Genomic DNA, 20,726 nt, shown 5'->3' with positions numbered 1-20,726 from the left:
TTTAGCATAGTCATGTTTTTGGGAAATGAGAGGAAAGTGATGAACTGGGAGGAAAATCACATAAACAAAGGAAGAACATCAAAAATTCCACACAGACAGTAATTCAAGCTCAGGACTGAAGCAAGGACCATGGAGCTATAATGCTGGAAATGCTACCCACTGTACCACCGTGCCCCCCAGTGTTTAGTAATTTACAGTTATATTGTTGGGCAGAACTGTACACTGAGCAGCAGGTAGTGTTTCCACCTCACAGCTCTTGGGTTATGGGTTCAAAGTCTGTGTGGATTTCCTCCGGATTCTCCAGTTTCCTCCAACTTTTGGTCACAGAGTTTAATGTTAGGTTTGGATTTAGTTGTAGACATTGAATTAATTAGCTGCGATAATAATTATGTCAATGGAAGGTCCTCACAAAGATAGTAAAAGATAGCGTGTGTGTGTGTGTGTGTGTGTGTGTGTGTGCGTGTGTGTGTGGTGCCTTATGAAGAAATATGATACCTTCAGGAACCAGGATGTATTCATACTTTGCACCCATTGTTCCCAGGATAGAGTCCATCCACCTGACCCTGATCGTGATAAAGCGGTTACTGAAGATGTATGAATAGAGTATAAACTACAGACGTCCACACAATACGATATGACTTCAATTCTTACAGCAACAATTTTCTATTTGATTATACTGAAACTGGTACAGCACGTTTGCCTTGTAGTTCTGGGGTTGGGGGTTCGATTCCAGCCTCCGCCTTGTGTGTGCAGAGTTTGCATGTTCTCCCCATGCTTAGTTTCCTCCAGGTACTCCAGTTTCCTCCCCCAGTCCAAAGACATGCGTTGTAGGTTCATGGGTATTTCCAAATTGTCCGTAGTGTGTGTGTGTGATTGTGCCCCATGATGGGTTGTTACCCCGTCCAGGGTGTCCTCTGCCTCGTACCCCAAGTCCCCTGAGATAAGTACTAGGCTCCCCACGACCCTGTGTAGGATAAGTGGTACAGAAAATGGATGGATGGAATGAATCTGGTATGATGTCATTTTGATTCAACATTTGATGATACAATGGGGGAACTAAGTATTGAAAATTTTTTCAGTAAATATATTTCCAATGAGGTTATTCACATGAAATTTTCACCAGACTTTGGTATTAACTCAAGAGATCCACACATATAAAGCAATCTAAACATTAAACTCCATAAATGAAGTTATGTGTAATAAAGCGGAATGACACGGGAAAAAAGTACTGAACACGCTAACTGAAACGTATTTAATACTTAGTGGAGGAGCCTTTGTTTGAAATGACACTTCAAGACGCTTCCTGTATGAAGAAATTAATTATCCGCAGTACTCAGGTGTGATTTTGGCCCGTTCTACTAAACATATCGTCTTTAAATATTGTTCAATTGGATTAAACTCAGGTGATTGACTGGGCCATTATAACACCTTGAATAACCTCATTGGAAATATATTCACTGAAAAAAAGTGTTGACGCATTCAATACTCATTTCCCCCACTGTAAGTAACCACTGATCAATGTGACCAACTTTGTTCAGAATCTGGGATAGGCCTAGCGTCAATCTGCGACTGCGGTTGATATAGAGAAGGGCTATTTTAAGTATCAGAGTTACGGACAAATCATCTTGCGAGCCTATTTACACATCACCTATTACCTTTTCGGTGGTAGTTGATTTATAATCCATTATCAATTATAATTTATCATTTAAATATAACTGATTTATAATTGTTGTCACAATTCATTTCAATCCATGCCTTTTAGATTAAACTATCAATCCTGTTAATCCTCTAATTGATCATTAGTGAGCCAAGCATGAGGTAAACATTACAGTAAAAAGATAATACTACAGTATATGTGGGTTAATTTTTTATTGTTAATTGTTAGTGCTCAACAATGCCTGTTTCAATAGTTCTGTAGCTGGACATATCAAATAGTCTTTTCTCATACACTATTAGGCCTTGTCTCCTTTAGCTAATCCACTAATTTGTTCGCATGCTCCAGTGCTCTTCATTCACAAGGGATTTGCATTGCGTCTCTGCTCAGGCCATGCATTATCTTGCTCCAATTGTGTTGTGCATTCCTCACTTGTTTTGTCTTTGCTTCTTTTGCTTGGAGGCTGGAATGCAATCCATAGTGGCGGCAGTCTCATTTAGCTTTTATGCTAGGCTAAGGCTTATGCTTGGTCAGCTCGTGTAGGCAATTCAGTGTTGTGCCAAGCTGATTAGCACATTCCGAGCTGATTTACGACCAGCCACTGAATGTTGTTGCCCTTTAGTGTAGAGACTAAGGTCATAAGTCATCTCCATTGGACCTCACAGGGAAGTGTTGTCTCTGTGGGCCTTTAGCAGCACCCATCCACCATGACCTTTCTGGACTTGACGTGCTTATACAAGCAATGTATGTGTGACGTTGGGTCAGGTGAAGCGTGTAGGTTTGGTATTGGTTTTCAGGCACTGATGAAAGGAGACAAAGTAAAACTGTTTGACAGATGGAGGATTACTGAAAACATGGCTGCCGAGGAACGCACGGGCAACCTGTGGAAAAGTTTAAAGCATGAAGAATTGTCACCCGTCTACAAGATCTTATCTCTCATAGTGCCAGAAATCAAAGTGGTTAGAGGCACATCTTAGCTGAGCTGTTGGCTTCATTGAAGAGCAGTGACAGTTAAACATTTGCGTTACTGTAAAATGTGACATTTACATTTACATTTCTTCATTTAGCAGACGCTTTTATCCAAAGTGACTTACAAATGAGGAAATACAAGCAAAGCGATATATCAAGCAGAGAACAATACAAGTAGTGCTACCGTACAAGATTCACTTATTACCTCACTTATTATCACTTACGTTATAGCAACTATAAACAGTAATTCCCTTACCATTATCTCTCTGCACTCTCTCTTGAAAAATTGCAGCTTATCGTGTTATTGAGAAACTGGAAAGTACAATCTTCTCTGTCCTGGAGGTAAAACTATAGCTTTACCTCTGACTGTTACGAAGCGTTGACACTGAAGACGCCTTCTTTAAATGCTAAATATATATATATCTCCTTACAGAAAACGGCGGCATATCCGCGATTACATGCTTTTTTTAAATATCAATACATTATTCACACATTTATTATTCGATTAAATTATGTGGATCTTCCACTATACAAGTCCCTGTAAATTAGCCGTTACTATAGAAATGATATTAGAATTAAATTATTAGAACGAGTGCATTAATATAAACTTGTGATTTAAATTATAGTGAGCAATAGAGCTGCTGCTATAGAAAATTAATCAACACTTTCTATCCAGTCAGATTCAAGCATTCAAGAGCACTTTGGTTAGAAAAAATATATTTATGCAGTGGTGATATGAGTTTCAGAGATATTTGGCATGGAGTTGTTTCCTATCAGCCTGTAGGAGCTCTTGAACATTTTTCTCTGAACAGTTAATACCTAATAATGCAGTTAACACCTGCAAGGCCAGTAGTTGTTTGTTCATAGCTGTACTCAAGTGCATTTTCAGCCATAATTGCTCGAAAATTGTTAACATGAGTAACAAGCTAGAGAACTCATAACCAGTAAACTTACTGTACAGTGCATTCAGAAAGTATTCAGAAATATCACGTTTGCATACATATTCAGAACCTCAGTCCCTGTCTTGTGCAAAATTGCGATCAGGTGCATCCCATTTCTATTTATCATCCTTGAGATGTTTCTGCAACTTGATTAAAGTTCACCCGTGGTACATTCAGTTGATTAGACATGATTTGGAAAAGCATTCCTTTGTCAATATAATGCTCTACAGCTGACTGTATATATGAGCAACAAAACAACCAACAAGGTCAAAGGAATTCTCCATGGACCTCCGAGACAATATTGTGTCAAAGTACAGATCTGTGAAATTCTTCCATCCATCCATTTTCTGTACCACTTATCCCTGGGGACTTGGGGTCCATGGCGGGGGACACCCTGGATGGGGTGATCTGTGAAATGTACTGAGATTTTTCTACAGCCTTGAAGGTTCCTGATGCTTCCTATAACTAGCCACCCAGCCAATCTCAGCAAACAGGGAGAAGAGATGTATATGGTGGGCCGTGTATGGAGATGGGAGAACCTTCCAGAAGGACAATCATCTCTGCAGCACTGTACTATTCTACTTAGGCCTTTAAGTTAGAGCAGCGAGACATTAGTCAAGGCACATGACTGCTTAATTGGAGTTCAAAAGGGCACTTAAAGGAGAAACAAGATTCCATTGTTTGACAAAACCAAGATTGAAAACTTTGGCCTGAATGCATCGTTTTACATGTCTTATATAGGAAATTAGGCGCTGCTTGTCACCTGGACAATTCCAGCCCTACATTACAGCACTGTGCTGGTAGCCTTATGCTGTGGGAATGTTTTTCAGCAGTAGGTACTGGGAAGCTTGTCGGGTTAGAGAGAAAGATAAACAGATCAAATACCAGAGACGTTATTGAGGAAATCCTGTTCAAGAGCACTCAGGACCTCAGAACGGGGTGAAGGCTTACCTCCAAACATGACAATGACCTGAAGCACACAGCCAATATAACGCAGACGTGGCCGAATGCCCCAGCCAGAGTCCAGACGTGAACCCAATTGAATAACTGAATAAGACCTGAAAAATAGGTCGTACAATGGTGCTCCCTGTTCTAGCTGAGAGTGGTGAAGTAGTTCTGAAAAGATTAATGGGGAAAAATACAGGTATGTCATGCTTGAGCATCATACTCATGATTATTTAAAGCTGTTAAATTTTGTGCTGAGGTCATTTAACAAAATAATGAGGGTTTGTTACAGTATATTTCAGTTTGGAATGCTTTCAGAATGAATAGTGATTTGACTATTCAGCATTCTAGCACTGTTACTGTAAATACATTTCACTTTTGTTTTAAATATACCAGATGTAGTTCATGCTCAACTTAGCTATCTGGTACTGTACATTTAATTAAACTGTATTGTTCTTGTTCTGCTTGAAAGCCTCACCATGAATCGAATCAATAAACCACAAATAGATTGTGATCACTTTACTTTTTGTAAAATGAATCCAGTTATTGATCCAGCCACTGCAGAGTAAATCCAGTAGAGCTCATTTATACGTCCTCCAGCTGTGACCCTGCTCTCAGTATGTGACGCGAGGTGCAGCCAGTCTGCTTCTGATTAATTTAAGCAGAAGTGAGAGCCGAGACTGACGTTTTTAGCTTGCTACTCTAAACCTGACGGAGATCCCCTGAGAGCCACAGTTAGATCTGGCTAATGTAACCTCATCATGTGAGAGGTTTACAGTTCCAGTATGACCATTTTGCCCTTGTTCCTAGTTCTTGAGAGATGTTTAATTGATTCATTGGAAAGTAAATAAAGGAAGCTAGTATTTTTCATTCAGAAAAATCTTTGGGTTAATTCTATTACAGGCTCTGAGTTAGATTTTTTATTTATTTTTATTTTTTTCCCATAATGGGAGGTTAATCAGATGAGACCTCTCTTTACAAATGGGAATGAGTAATTAAAATGGCCAGTTGCAGGATATTGCATATGATGTTGATATTGAACATGGACATTTTCTCTGAGACAAAAAAAAATCTTTGCTGTCTTTTGGGTACATGGCTGGCTTTCTGAAAAGGGGCCCAAGATAAAAAATAAAAAAAATTAGGGTTAATTGCGCTACTGAGAATGAGCTCTACGATTTCTTTTTCCTGGGATTTCCTGGGAGTTCTGGGATTTAACGGAGGCTTATTAGAAGAGGCCTTTCTTATTTTTGTAATTAGCATGGTCACTTGGAGGTTAGAGTTTATTGGGTATGTAAGGAACGAGACTTTGCTCTGATGGTTTTAGTGAAATGGATAGAAAACAAGAACAAAACAAAAAAAAAACCTTCGTCAGTGCTGATGAATGTCTCGCTTTATGGTAAAGGCTTTTGCTTAGTGCTTTGTAACTAGAGAACACAGTAAAATGTAATCTCTGTTTTGTGCTGCAGAGATGCCACTGGAAAGTTTCCTGATTTCCCAAGCAGTGAGGATGGCGGATCAGCTTCCATATTTGCTCAGAAGACACCGGAGGAGGTCTCAGACACACACACACACACACACACACACACACACACACACACACACGCACACATGCAATTACCATCTCTGTAACAACAGGACTCAGTATAGGACATGAAAAGCTACCCATTAATGCTATTCTGATCTATGTAATGTTAAAAAATAATATAAGATTAGGGGCATTCACAGATCTCCATGAAATATGACTGACTGAGGTGATTTAATCTGACATTTCCCAGTATGGGTGTAATACAAGTTTATTTAAGTGCATTACTTACTGTGCAGGTTGCTGCTGAACTAGCCACTAAACAACAAGAGAAGGAGAAGAAGTCTAAGGGGAAGAATGCTGTAAAAGACAAGAAGAAAGACAAGAAGGGGAAGAGTAAAGGCAAAGGCGGGAAAGCTGATACAGCGGTAAGGTCGTGAACTGATAAAAATGAAAAGAATATATAACAGAAGCCCTGATTATGGATCCATATCTAAGAGTTAGATGATGCTGATTTAGAGCATGCATTAATGTCGAATGTCTTTAGTGGTCGTGACAAATTGAGCCGTCAGGAATCGCAAAGGCCAAATCACACAGCTGGCATTCACATGCTCAGTGGGAGAACATTTACTCTAACCCTTTTTAGAATGCTTTTCCCAAAGTCTTCTTACGTCTCCCTAGTAACCTCACTGGCTTGAATGATTTGAATTCAAGTGAACTTTTACTTCTGCTTTTTACACAGAAAGTTTAATGTGTATTTAAGTGACGTGAACTTATTGTGGGAACAGTTTATGTGTCATCATTTTTATTAGGATCTGTAGTGTACAATTGACCGTGCAGTACACTTCTCAGTGGCAACTACAAGTTCGAAGATAACAAAGGCATGACTTTCCAGTCGTTACTTTTATTGCAGTGTGCTCAGGTATGATGGATTGTTGCCGTAGGTTTCCAGTAGTACAATTGCAGCTGTGTACAAAACGGAACAGAAATATTATGCTGTGCTCTCACGCACAGCTAAAGGCATATAAAATACCAATCTTGAAGGAAAGAATGTTAATTCTTTAGCCTGAGGCCAGGATGTCGAGGATGTTTATTCTTGAAGCTTCACTCGGCTGTCTCAGGAAATATTTCTGACCCCAACAAGGCGTGTCTCCAGTCTCACTCCTGATAACCTGTTACCCTGTTCATTCTTAACTCCTTCCTACTGACCAAGGACATGCAGTGCTGTGAAAAATATTAGCCCCCATCCTGATTTCTTCTGTTTTTGTGTATATCTCATACTAAATTGTTTCAGAAATTAAAACAAAATCTAAGATGAAACAAAGGCAAGTTTAGTAAACACAAAAAATAAACACAGAAAATTTTATTGAATGGTAAATGGTCTGCACTTATATAGCGCTTTTTTAACCTTAGCGGTTCCAAAGCTCTTTACACTGTGTCTCATTAACACACTCTCGCACACCAACGGTAGCAAAGCCGCCATGTAAGGCGCTAACTTGGCATCAGGAGCAACTTGGGGTTCAGTGTCTTGCCCAAGGACACTTCTGCATGTGGGGTCATGTGGGCCAGGAATCGAACCGCCAACCCTACGATTAGTATACAGCCTGCTAATTCCCCAAATCTATGAAACTGCATTCATAATGGGGTTCAGCTAGACGAGATGCAACCAGGCCTGATTACTGCAAACCCTGTTCAATCAAATCAACACTTAAAAAAAACGTTTTCAACAGCATGAAGTTGGTTAAAAGAATTCCACAAAAAGAACATCATACCTACGGTCAAGCATTGTGGAGGACGTGTGATGGTGTGGGGATGCTTTGCTGCTTCAGGGCCTGGGCAACTTGCAGTAATTGAGGGAAGCATGAATTCTACTCTCTACCAGAAAATCCTAAAGGAGAATGTCCGGTATTCAGTCCATAAATTGAAACTCAAGCTTAACTGGATTATGCAGCAAGACAATGATCCAAAGCATAGGAGTAAATCCTAATCCTAGAAGTAAGTGAAAGACTGATCTCTAGTTATCGGAAGCGTTTGGCTGCAGTTATTGCTGCTAAAGTTGGCACAACCAGATTTTAAGTTTAAGAGGGCAATTAGTTTTTCACATGGATGATAGTTGTTAGCAAACTTTTTTTGCTTCAATAAAAAAAATAAAAATAAAAATAAAAAATTTATTGTGTGTTTACTCATTGTTGCCTTTGTTTTATGTTGTATTTCATTTGAAGATATAAGATATACAGTACACAAAAACAGAAGAAATCAGGTTGGGGGCAAATACTTTTACATAGCTCATTGATTTCAACTGCGCACACAGATGTAATGAAAACAGTGTATTTAGGGGACAGTGAATGTTTAGAGACTACTATGTTTTGGGGGTTTTTTTTTTAGAGGACCAATGTCGGAGTACACAAAGTCTATTCCACACAGTAGTCAGATTTAAAGTGTGTTTAAAATAAAACACACTTTCCATATTAACAAAGAATAGTCTTTGTTTGTTTGGAATTTTTTATTTATTTATTTATTTATTTATTTATTTTGGCTTTTGTTTTTTCAGAACAAAGAACCTGTACAAAATTCCTGTAATATAATACAGTATGATTTTTTAGAAATTACTTAAAATTGTAGTTTTAGAGAAATTACAGCAAATACAAAGTGCTTAATACATGTTCCATGCTAAACCCAAAGAGAACTATAGTTACATTTTATATAAAGTTACAGTTCTTGTTCTTATAGCTCATATTTGCAGTGCACACTGTTTATGTCTTTTGTTTTGCAGCTGTGTCGTCTTATTATTTTTTTTCTCCTAACAGATCCAAAAATTCCAGTATAATTGGTCCACACAGACAAAAATATATGCGAATGCAGAATCTGAACAGCTTCCACTACACTGTAAAACCGGATAGTTCATTTTACTCAAAAAAAAAAAAAAAAAAATTGAAATCAAATTTTTTAAGCCAAATACACTTAAATATAACAAAAATTCATTTTAAATGACAAAGTTTTAGTTAAATTTTGGTTATATTTAAGTGTATTTGGCTTACAGAAATTGATTTATCAACTTAAAAATTTTGAATTAGTTTCCTCAAATTTTTTGAGTTAAATGGTTTCACGATGTAGCAGCCCACAGCTACAATTCATCTGCAAATTCTTTTTCCAATTTGGATTTTTTTTTTTTTTTTTTTCCAGGAAGCTGCCACATATCATGCAATCTAACCATTTTAAGTGCTCTAAATCCTTCCTAGTATATCTACGAGTGTTCATTCTTGGAGCACCGAATCTGGACTGTTGTACTAATACCGATCGTGGCTAACTGCAAAGCAGTGGAGCATTACAAATACCCACTCAAAGTGATTGCTGTGTGCAGTTATAGAATAGAGCCTTTGTTCCGGGCTTTGGTTAATAAGAGCACCTGTTATTCTCATTACGGAACTGAGCTACTGATACCTGCAGCGGACTGATGTGAAAGGTCAAATTTGAGCCTCTTCAAAAATCAGTACTTCCTGCTGAAAGCTGAGTGGGTCATTAGAGGGAATTTTCGTCAAAGCTCTCATAGTTACTCCATGAAGTTAGCTTCGGTTTTTAGTGCCTGTGACTGTGACTGTGTAGAACTGAAGTGTTGTAATGTATTACTGATAGTTACAGCTCCAGCGCTCAAATGAGAGCCATCGTGTCTAATAAAAACAGCATCAAGAGGGAATATAACAGTTTGTCTAGACTGGGTTTTACAGTATTATTATATAGAACCCTTAACCAGCTGTTTCAATTTAATTAAACTTAAGACAGTAATTTGTTTTCTTGCTAACCAAGCTCTACAGTAAAGCCTGCTAGATCCATAAGGAAATGCCCTGCCTCATGCCATGACCACATCCATGCATCACAGGGATGTATTAAAGAGCACTTAAGATTCTTCTATATTTCCAGAGAGATTTTTGCCTCTATTGGGACCCATTAACTGCTAATGGAGAAATGTGTTTAAAAGCAGAGCAGTCATAAAACAAAGTGTGTCAGGATGCCTTATACCTTGTGAAAACACAATGCTGCTCCTGAACGGAGACACGCTCCACACCCCGGCTCCGGGTAACCTGCAAAACAAACATTTGTCCAAGTGTATGGGGACAGTGATTAGTTTTAATGTGCGACCCCCAACTGGGGGAAGGAAAACATGGGCAGTTGTAAATCACACTCACAGTATTACGCCCTGCTCCCCTACTAGTGATCGAAATCATTAACCCAGTGACTCTGTGTATCACAGCGCACCAGCGTATCGCACCCCGGCTTTGATCTCTGCTCCTTTCAGCAGAAGTATCCATAACTCGCCTTCAAATGTCACCAATAACTCTCAAAGGCCTTCTCAATTTCTAATGTTAGGTTTCAGCACACCATGGATGTGGTAATGGATGAAATTGCCAAAATACAGAGAGTGCTTGTGTGTTTTGCAGGAGGAGGAGGAGGAGGGATGGAAGATGAGCCCCAGTAACTTTCTGCCAACTGTGGTTGAAGGAGCTAAGATATACAGAGGTAAGTGATGGAAATGGGGTGTACAGTTTTCAGTTAATGTCCCAATGTTCCACTGTATTTTTACTTTAGACAAATGGACGCTTTTTTTAGTAATACCTACACTCATTGGTCATTTTATGAGATCTACCTACCTACATATATAGTAAGTGTTATATACAGTACAAGTATGAATATTAGTCCTATACCTCATCCATCAAAGCAGAAGAAACACCGAAAGATAAAAGGGGACAAGATATTATATGAAAGTGGTAGTCTATGTGGCATGGATATTGCTTCGGGGATCCTGATGAAAAATCCAGCTCGGTGTGAGAAACTACCAGCTGCCAAAACACAGACTGACTTGGCCAAGCCAATAGAAAGGAAACAGTTTCTGAATTACTGCTACAAAATCTACACAGTAGACTTTGTATTAAAAAGAAAATAACACAACAGTAAGGCGATTAGAAAATCTCAACCATTTACTGATCAATTTAGTAATAGGGAAGATGGAAAATAACTTTTCAGCTGGCAAAATTGGTCTACCAGTTTGACCAGCTCAGCCTGTATTTTGGCAGCTGGACAGACCTAGTTGGATTTTTCATAGTGACAGCAGTGTTGTAGTGTTGTTGGGATTTACTACCCACTTTATTAGACACATCTACCTTGTTTTCTACAGTTCATTCTTTCCATACACAGTGTGTGCTAATCATCTAGGCCTAACAGGTGTGTCCATGCCAGTTTCTCACCACAAGCCTGCAAGTTATCTTTAAGCTATCCAAAATAGCAGCAACACTGTTATGTCTGATACACTCATGCCAGTGAAAAACACTTCCATATCACTATTGTGCTGAGAATGGCCCACCTCCAAAATAACTGGTCAGCTGTCCATTGATCAACAGGGGTGAGTGGGGGCTGGCACATTGTAAGTAGCAGCAGATGGGCCACAGTCAATAAACTGCGTACCAGCAATATGAACCAATTTTATAGGTTTACTTAATCAAGTGGCCATTGAGTATACAATATATTAGAAATAATGTAGGAATCACTGACTTTTTTGGAATTAGTCAATCAAATTCAGGGGTAATCGCTGTTCAGCAGTTTCTGTCTTAGAATACAGACAGAAAACAACTAAACATGGGTTACTTCCCAATTACTTACTACACTGGTTAAAACTGCACATCTCATGCCATTATTATGTAAGTTATGTACTATATTAGATTTTACTAAATGAACCTCACTGAGGTGTGACAGTGAATGTTTTTTGTTTTTTTTTTTTTAAAAACATTTATTTGTGGATTATGAATGAAGACAGCACCAGAGTCCACAGTTTTTGGCTGAGCTAAATTGTCTGTAGGTGTGAATGAGTGTACGAGTATGTGTCTGCATGGTGACCTATGATGGACTTGTGTCCCACCCAGGGTTTATTCCCACCTTTTCCCAGAGACTATGGATCTGATGTGAACCTGAACCAGATACAGCAGTTACTGAAGATGAATGAATGAATAAATGAACGAACGTGTGGCCAGTTTCATTCATAAATAAAGTCAGTATTCAGTAACAAGTCAGAATTATATGTGCACGGGGTCACTAGGCGAGTGTGTCTATCATTTCTGAGGGCAGGTGTGTTTAAAATACAGTACAGTACACCCTGATTATAGGGCTCTATTCAGAGATGGGGAAAAGGAGCAATCTTGAGCATTCTCTCACCTACTTAATAATACTTGGACACCGCGACTGGAGTCTGTATCTCCTCGCACTGATACAGAGTGCAGTCATTTATCAGAAAACACCTGCTTACTAAACTCACCCACAAGTTATAGCATATTTAATTTTTTTAAAGTTAAAGTCACAGAAATAAGTCATGCACAATAGTGTCTGTGGGTGAAGTATCTACAGCACCACAGGTTAATGTTAATGAGAAGTGTTACTATATGTCTAACCGTTTTAGCTCAGAAAAATCTGTAGTTCCCTGCTGATCCATCAACAATCCATCAGCTGCGTAAACTTCATGCTGTCTGGCCAAAAGTCTAATTAAAATGCCTGGGCCCCAGGGTTCTTCTTCTAAGATCCATATCTTTGTGTGTTTTTGTCAGACAGCCAGAGACTTTCTATGGTACGGTGAATGCAAAATCAATATAACTACCTCCTAACCCCTCGACAGCATGAACGTGTTTCTGTAATGAAGCTCTACTTTCCGTTTGACTTTAGCAGGAAGTGAGTATCCAAGGTCGTGCTTCTGTAACCCAATGATCCATGCTGACAGGAGGGAAAGCTGGACCTCCACAAATCTCATGTGCAAGTGTGTGTATACATGAATGTGTCAATGGGGAGCAATTGGTGCAGCAGTGAGAGGGAAGTCAGAGTTTAATCAAAACCAAGTCAAAATCCAATAAGTGTCCCATCTCCTGGATTTTTCACTGGAGCATTTCTGAAAAGTAAACCTTTCTTCCTGATCCCCGGGCTCTGCATACAACCCATACCTTTCTGATACAAAAACCAAGAAAGATTGCTGTTAATCCAAATATATCCATAACTAGAGTTCATCCCGTCAGGCGTTATCATTGTTAGAATGTGAAAAGTTCTAGGTTCAAGCTCTCTTATCGTAGAACAGCTCATCCATCTTCTCCTGGCCTGTCTATCAGAAGAATGAGGGTTAGGGTGAGAACCTGTTTTGGGTCAACCATCACCTCCTCCTTTTCCTTTCCTCTCCTCCATTCCTTCCTCAGAACTGCAATCTATCTCCTCTTGCTTTAACGCCACCTCACCTGTAGACCTGTAGGTCTGGACAGAGCAGACCTATGACACAGACATAATTGACACAACATGTTTTTGCATTTTGCTGATTTACACTTTTAGAACAGCTCGTCCCACAAGAACCTTAGGAATCACAGATTGAAATCAGTCAACGGTTTAAAAAATAAATAAATAAATAAATAAAAATCACACAGGCTCACCTTACAAGAAAGTCTTATTAGTCTGTTCGTGTGGTTAGGTTACACTTTTTTGTGCATGAATACATGCATGTCTGTGAATCTGAAAATCAAAAACGATGCCATGAGGCACAGCTGCATAGCATCTGCCCCTTTCGCTGTCATCACTGTTGGCTAAGCTAATGGAGATTTAGATGTGCACTTATATAGCTGAGTGTGCTAGGGTAAGGGGTTTCAACAGCTCTGGTAATAATAGTTGAAACATTCTTTGATGTGGTCATTGATGCTTCGTCTTCATTTGTGGCTGTATGTTTGTGTATGTAGGGTAGGCATAGGAGCAGTTAGATACAATGAAAAACGCACATAAGAATGGTGAAACGAGCATGTGTATCAGTGGTGAACAGGTCATTTTTGCTCTAAGCATTCTGTGCATTCTATACTATTACTAGCAAAAACCAATTTAAATCCAATATATCATGGTGGGAATATCTTAAATTATGCCGATTTAACACAAACCCTTCATAAAATGAAATGGTCTCTGGCATTCAGCAACCAAACATAAACACTAATAAAAAGTTCAAGAGCCTTATTACAACCTCTTAAATCCCAATTTAGAACAGATACTGTAACCATAATGCTTTAGATCCACTTTGGCAGTGTTTGCACAATTCTCCTCTTAGTCATTCTTCAATGTCTAAGGAATAAAACAGGATGGGGTAAAGCGAGGGAACACTACCACCCCAAAGTTCATTCTTTTTCTATAATAGTACATCCATCCATCCATCTTCTATACCGCTTATCCTTCCTTCAGGGTCACGGGGGAACCTGGAGCCTATCCCAGGGAGCATCGGGCACGAGGCGGGGTACACCCTGGACAGGGTGCCAATCCATCGCAGGGCACAATCACATACACATTCACACACCCATTCATACACTACGGACACTTTAGACACGCCAATCAGCCTACCATGCATGTCTTTGGACTGGGGGAGGAAACCGGAGTACCCGGAGGAAACCCCCGCAGCACGGGGAGAACATGCAAACTCCGCACACACGGGGCCACGGTGGGAATCGAACCCCCGACCCTGGAGGTGTGAGGCGAACATACTAACCACTAAGCCACCGTTATAAAAGCACATTCAGAATTGTTTTATTTTTTTTATACCACAGTACTTTGCCACTCATTAAATTTTTTAATAAACATCATGATTTTTAACCATTGATAATTACCTTTAATGTTGTGGAACAGCTGTGAAACAGGATGGTTTCTGGTGTTGATGTTGCACAAGGCAGAAGCCAAGTGCATTATTTTTGTATAACAGCACAGTCTTGAGTGTGTTATGTGTTCTGCTTATACCACAGTGATTTGCCAATGATTACAATGTTTAATTTATTAACGAATGACTCATTGTGCATTTTTAAAGTTTATAGTTAGGTTTAATGTTGTGGAATGCCCAAGGGACAAGTTAGTTGCTGTTCTCACCTACAGACCAAAAGTATTGGGTTTGAGATCAAACGATGAATATGAGATGACAGATCAGAATTTTGGGTTTAGTTTCCTTACATTTACACCTAGATGTGTTAAACAGTTTAGAACATGGCACCTTTTGTGGCAGACCACCCAATTTTTAGGTTAGCAAAAGTATAGGAACAGACAGTCTTAAAGTAAATAACACTTAATATTTGGTTGCATATCCTTTGCTCACAATAACTGCATCAAGCCTGTGACCCACTGACATCACCGACCTGTTGCATTCTTTTTTTGTGATGCTTTTCCAGACTTGTACCACAGCTTCTTTCAGTTGTTGTTTGTTTTGGGGGTTTCTCCTTTCAGTCTCTTCTTCATGAGGTCAAATGCTGCTCAATTGGGTTAAAGTCTGGTGATTGATTTGGCCAGTCTAAAACCTTCCACTTTTCGCCTGATGATGTCCTTTGTTGAGCTGGCAGTGTGTTTTTGGTCATTTGGTCAAATGTTTCTGTAGACTTCTGGATTCATTCTGCTACTACCATCATGAGTTACATCATCAATAAAGATTAGTGATCCTGGTCCAGAAGCAGTCATGCAAGCCCAAGCCATGACACTACGTCCACCGTGCTTGACCGATGAGCTCATATGTTTTGAATCATGAGCAGATCCTTTCTTTCTCCACACTTTGGCCTTTCCATCACTTTGGTAGAGGTTCATCTTGGTTCCAGAACTGTTGTGGCTCATCTCTGTATTTCTTTATGAATTCCAATCTGGCTTTCTGATTCTTACTGCTGATGAGTGGTTTGCATCTTGTGGTATGTCCTCTATATTTCTGCACTCAAAGTCTTCTTCAAACAGTAGATTGTGAAACCTTCACTCCGGCCCTGTGGAGGTTGTTGGTGATGTCACTGACTGTTGATTTAGGGGTTTTCTTCACAGCTCTCACAATATTATCAATATCAATATCAATTGCTGTTGTTTTCCTTGGCTGACTGGTTTGATGTCTGGTTGTTAGTACACCAGTGGTTTCTTTCATTTTCTGGACATTCCAAGGTGTTGTATTGGCTATGTCCAATGCTTCAAAATGGCTTGCTTTTCTCCCATAGACAGCTCTTTGGTCTTCATGTTGGTTTATCCTTTTCAACAACAAATGCAGTCTTCGCAGGTGAAATCCAGGGTTCAAACCAAGAGCTATTAATTGTTTACAAGATCAATCTAACAGGGAACACCTGGGTAATAAGAAACAAGCTGCTTAACACATCTAGATGTAAATATTGGGAAATGAAAGCTGAAATTCTGACCTATCCTGAATGTTTTCACTGTATAGCAAAAAGAAAAAGAATTGGCCTTGCCTTTCCAGTAATTTCAGAGGGTACTGTATGATATAGCTGTGATAAACAATCATTCTCCCACCACCACCCCGTCTCTCTCTCTCTCTCTCTCTCACTCTCTCTCTCTCACACACACACACACACACACACACACACACACACACACACACACACACAAAACTTAGCCTGGTATTTTACAAAGAAAGCGGAAGAAATGAAAAGCAGTACAGAGACCAGGAGTCCTTGCAATTTATGAAGTATTTCATAAATGTTGAATAACCATCTCCGAACAAAAGAATTACTAAACAACAACAACACAATTTTTTTAATCCATTTTTTATTATTAGTCTTAGATCATGTGTGGTATCTGCTGTACAAATCACTGTCTAGGAGTTATTACTATAGAAGCAATATCATATTAGAACAAGTGCATTAAGATTAGGATTCATGTTACAGTCAGAATTACCTGTGCTCACTTTCAATACATATTAGGTTACAGAATTGTATAAAAGTCACCCTGTCCAGGGTGTACCCCGCCTTGTGCCCGATGCTCCCTGGGATCGGCTCCAGGTTTCCCCGTGACCCTGAAGGAAGGATAAGTGGTATAGAAGATGGATGGATGGATGGAATTGCATAAAAGTGCTTCTACTTCCAGTGAGTGGTGTATATTGGCCTTTCAGAAAGCCTTGATTGACATTTTTCACATGAATTGGTCCCACCTAATGGAAATCAATGCGTGATTGATTGATTCCACTGTCACTTCCTATTTATTTTGTTGGTTAATGGCAGTGTGTACAGACCTCTGTCCTAACCACAGTCGGTGAGCATCACCGTGGTATCAGGAACACTTCATTTGGATAGTCCAATGTAGACACTCTGCAGACAGTCCAGTCAAGAAAACATCTATCAACAACCTGAATGGTGACTGTCATTGACTAGGGCTACCTCTGTATCTACCTATACAAAGAATCTTGACTAATTCTTCTTTAGGACTTTTAAATCGAACGCCTCTGATTAAGAATTCAAACCATCATTACCACACTAAAAATGTCATCTGTTTTAGGATCTTAATTGTAAAACCAAAATATATTTTCCTAGCATGTCCAGTATACATTACAGTTTTGAACACCCCTACAACAGGTCATGCCAGGTCTTGACACTGACACTGCATGAAGCTTAACTCTGTCATTCAATGTGAAGCAAAAATATAAGCAAATATAATATGCCAACTATTTTTTTAATTACTTAGCTACTCTAGTGTTTAATGTGTTGACTGCACCATGTATTTTTTTTTTTTTTACTTCACCAGTCATTAAATATATGACGCTAGCTATCCATTAACATTAGATGGTTAACTTAGTTAGCGACTAGCATGTTTGAACTTCCTCTCATTTATAACTAAGGTGCTTTGTGTATTTTTTTGCCAAATCTTTTATGGCTGCAATCACTCAGAAAGTTAGTTGGTCTCACAACAGTTGCGCTAACAGAAAAAAGATCAAATTGAAAACATTAACGTGTGTGATAGCTTCACAAGTTATCCCCCTCCCCTGACCATACAGCACACTCTGGTGTAGGAGGTGTGTTTACCTGTGACTGCGAGTACTGGAAAGGATGGGACTATATATGTACGTGTGCATGCGAGTGTCCAAAAAAAAAAAAAAAACAACAGTTGGGCAGCAGCTCTGTGTTTTGTCGGAAGCAATTATCTTCCTAGTCAAAGTCACTTCATTTGTTTCCATTACAATTTCCCTTCACATGTCACCTGACTCAACCCCAGGAGCACAGGGGTACATTCTTAGAGAATGAAGTTAAGAGTTATAATGAAAAGCAGACTATTGAGCTCACCTCCCAAAACGTTAATCACGGTATGGCCACAATGAGTTCCAGCTCTCGACTCCTGACTTAAAACTGCAATCCTCAATGCTCATTAACTCTGCTGCCCTCTTTAAGGTTTTCGTCAAAGGTCGAATAGATGAAGTGACTCTACATACACTAAAAAGACATTGACATTGCTCAAGCTGTGAAATGTCTAGACAGAATGGGGAAAAAACTGTTGTCAGGGTTGCCAGTTTCTCAGATACAAGTGATGCCAAGACTACAAAAACTAATTGTGTAATTTACTTATTTGGTTAATTGGGGGACTAACCTTACGGTGTTCCGTTATTAAAGACAGGATTATTCATTTGTACAAAAAAGGAAAGCAGCATTTAGAGCAGTGCTGGTCATCATCTGGTCTGTCTGAGTAGTGATTAGGACTAAGAAGCATGGCTTTGAGGACTCACCAGCTCTAGAACCTCAGCTCTGTTTAATCAGCTGTCAGTAATTGGGATGTTATTATTTGACAGGTTTGTTTAGTTGTAATGGAGCAGAAAGGTGAACTCTTTATTTATCCAGATACACAACATCAGACAGAGGGCTGCCTTGTCCCCTGAGACACAGTGTTCACTGGGATACCGTCTGACACTTTGGTTATGGATCACTGGCACTGAGGATGAGGAAGCCATTAGGACATACGATGAGAAGGAGGACACTTGTCTGGGCTTGTTGGATGTTTTCCCATGTCTCTTTTCTCTCTCGCTCTCTCTCTCTCTCTCTCTCTCTCTCGTTTCTGTCTTTCTTATTTCTCACTCAGTCTCTCATTTCTACATGGATGTATATCAAATTTTAAGGGAATTTCCATTATCTACTATCTTACATAATATTTTACACAACAGTAAGTAGCAAACGAGCTGCAACCAAACATACAGAGTCATGGAGAAACTGGAGCACACACATACACTTCCTGCCAATATTTGGTCAAATTCCTGGCATCAAAATTTTCCTAAAAATAAGCAGATGACATTCCGATTATCTCTTTTCCCTTTGTCCTCTTTGTCTCACTCTTTATCTTTCCAGGTAATACGCAACATGGAGAACTCCCTTCCTTCCCAGTGGTATCACTTTGCTCTGGCTGGATGTTAGCGCTGATTTTAAATCAGGCCGGAAAGGCCTGTTCCTTAGGAAGCATCTCTAACTCAGAAGCGTCTTTCCTGCCCGCTGAATGACTCAAAAACAAACCGGGTGCATCGTTCATCAAAAGAGCTGAAAGAGTGGCGTTCTCTCACCACATGCTCCCTGGCATACTAATGGCACATTAATGAAAAGCCAAATGATGAGCATGGCAGGACACTACAGATCAGAGCAAGAGTGGTGAAACCAAGCACACTCCAGCCCTTGAGCATCTTTCAGCCTGTCCCCATGTGGTAGGTGGTGGATGAGCTCGACACACTCCGTGTCCAGTTTGCACATATGCGTGTGGCCCTCTATGTGCCAACTCATCACTCTATGTAACACTGGTTTGTCAAATGTCCAGCTAGCATGAAATTCACAGATGGTGTCATGTTTTGGATCACCATCAGCTGTGGTGCTCCCTCTCCCTCTCTCTCTGTATCCCTACACAGTTTTGGACTGAGGGCAGGAAATCTTTCTTTTTTCCCCCTCAAAAAGCTGCCTGTTTTCAGTATCCCGAGTTAGATTTCTTTTTTAAACAAATAGGCTGGTCTGCATGAATGCGCCCCACTGAAGCGCTAAAGTAATTATATAGATCAGATTGCCTGGGGATGTTTGGAAATTATGACCTTAAAAAGCAGGCCTTGTGGAGGACAGGTTGACCTCTGACCTCGGCAGGAGATCCCATTTCAAAAGTCTAATGCTTATTTTTAGGTCACTGGCACAATCCTCAATGGTGCCCTTCAACTCTCTGCTAAATCTGGTAAAACAACTCATGAGACAAAGTTGTCAGTCATGAAGGTAGGGTTCGTGTTTCTTAAACAAGTTTTGTGCTTTTGAGCCGATACCAGATTTTAAAGAACATCATACTCACTGATGCACCGATGGTCAAGGCTTCAGTGGGAAAATGATGCGCAGGTCATTTTGACCTGAAGGTGATAAGGTGAAATAAAAAATATTTAGATTACACTCGGGGAAAATATACGATGGTCGTCCCTGAAACATGACCTTGATTGAATATTTTCACTCCTAGCTGTGCAGGCACACCTGCCATCGGAAAGATCCCCAAGCTTGTACAGGGGATTTTCCTATTTTTTTTTTTTTCATAAATATTATTTGTATCGGTAATATAAAGATAAGATGTAAATTTACAGTGGTGCTTGAAAGTTTGTGAACCCGTTCGAATTTCCTATATTTCTGCATAAATATGACGTAAAACATCATCAGAATTTCACACAAATTCTAAAAGTAGATCGAAAGAACCCAATTAAACAAATGAGACAAAAATATTATACTTATTAAGGAAAATGATCCAATATTACATATCTGTGAGCGGCAAAAGTATGTGAACCTTTGCTTTCAGTATCTGGTGTGACCCCCTTGTGCGGCAATAACTGTAACTACACATTTTGTGTAACTGTTGTTCAGTCCCGACAGGCCTTTAGTTGCTTAGAAGATACCCTGGTTTCCTTTTGACCTGTCCT

The 20,726-nt window shown here is 39.5% G+C and overlaps 1 protein-coding gene across 1 annotated transcript in view; it reads left to right on the top strand.

Moving 5' to 3' along the window:
* The window catches only part of iqca1 (IQ motif containing with AAA domain 1), a 51,928-nt gene that overhangs the window by 8,778 nt on the left and 22,424 nt on the right, over positions 1–20,726 (top strand). Inside the window, exons 7-9 of the mRNA XM_053637964.1 lie at positions 5,976–6,060; positions 6,331–6,459; positions 10,468–10,546. Of these exons, the coding sequence (XP_053493939.1) occupies positions 5,976–6,060; positions 6,331–6,459; positions 10,468–10,546 (293 nt within the window). The remainder of the gene's footprint in view (positions 1–5,975; positions 6,061–6,330; positions 6,460–10,467; positions 10,547–20,726) is intronic.

This window comes from Ictalurus furcatus, chromosome 12 (assembly GCF_023375685.1).
Source record: "Ictalurus furcatus strain D&B chromosome 12, Billie_1.0, whole genome shotgun sequence".
Lineage (NCBI taxonomy): Eukaryota > Metazoa > Chordata > Actinopteri > Siluriformes > Ictaluridae > Ictalurus > Ictalurus furcatus.
This window is presented reverse-complemented; position numbering and strand designations above follow the sequence as displayed.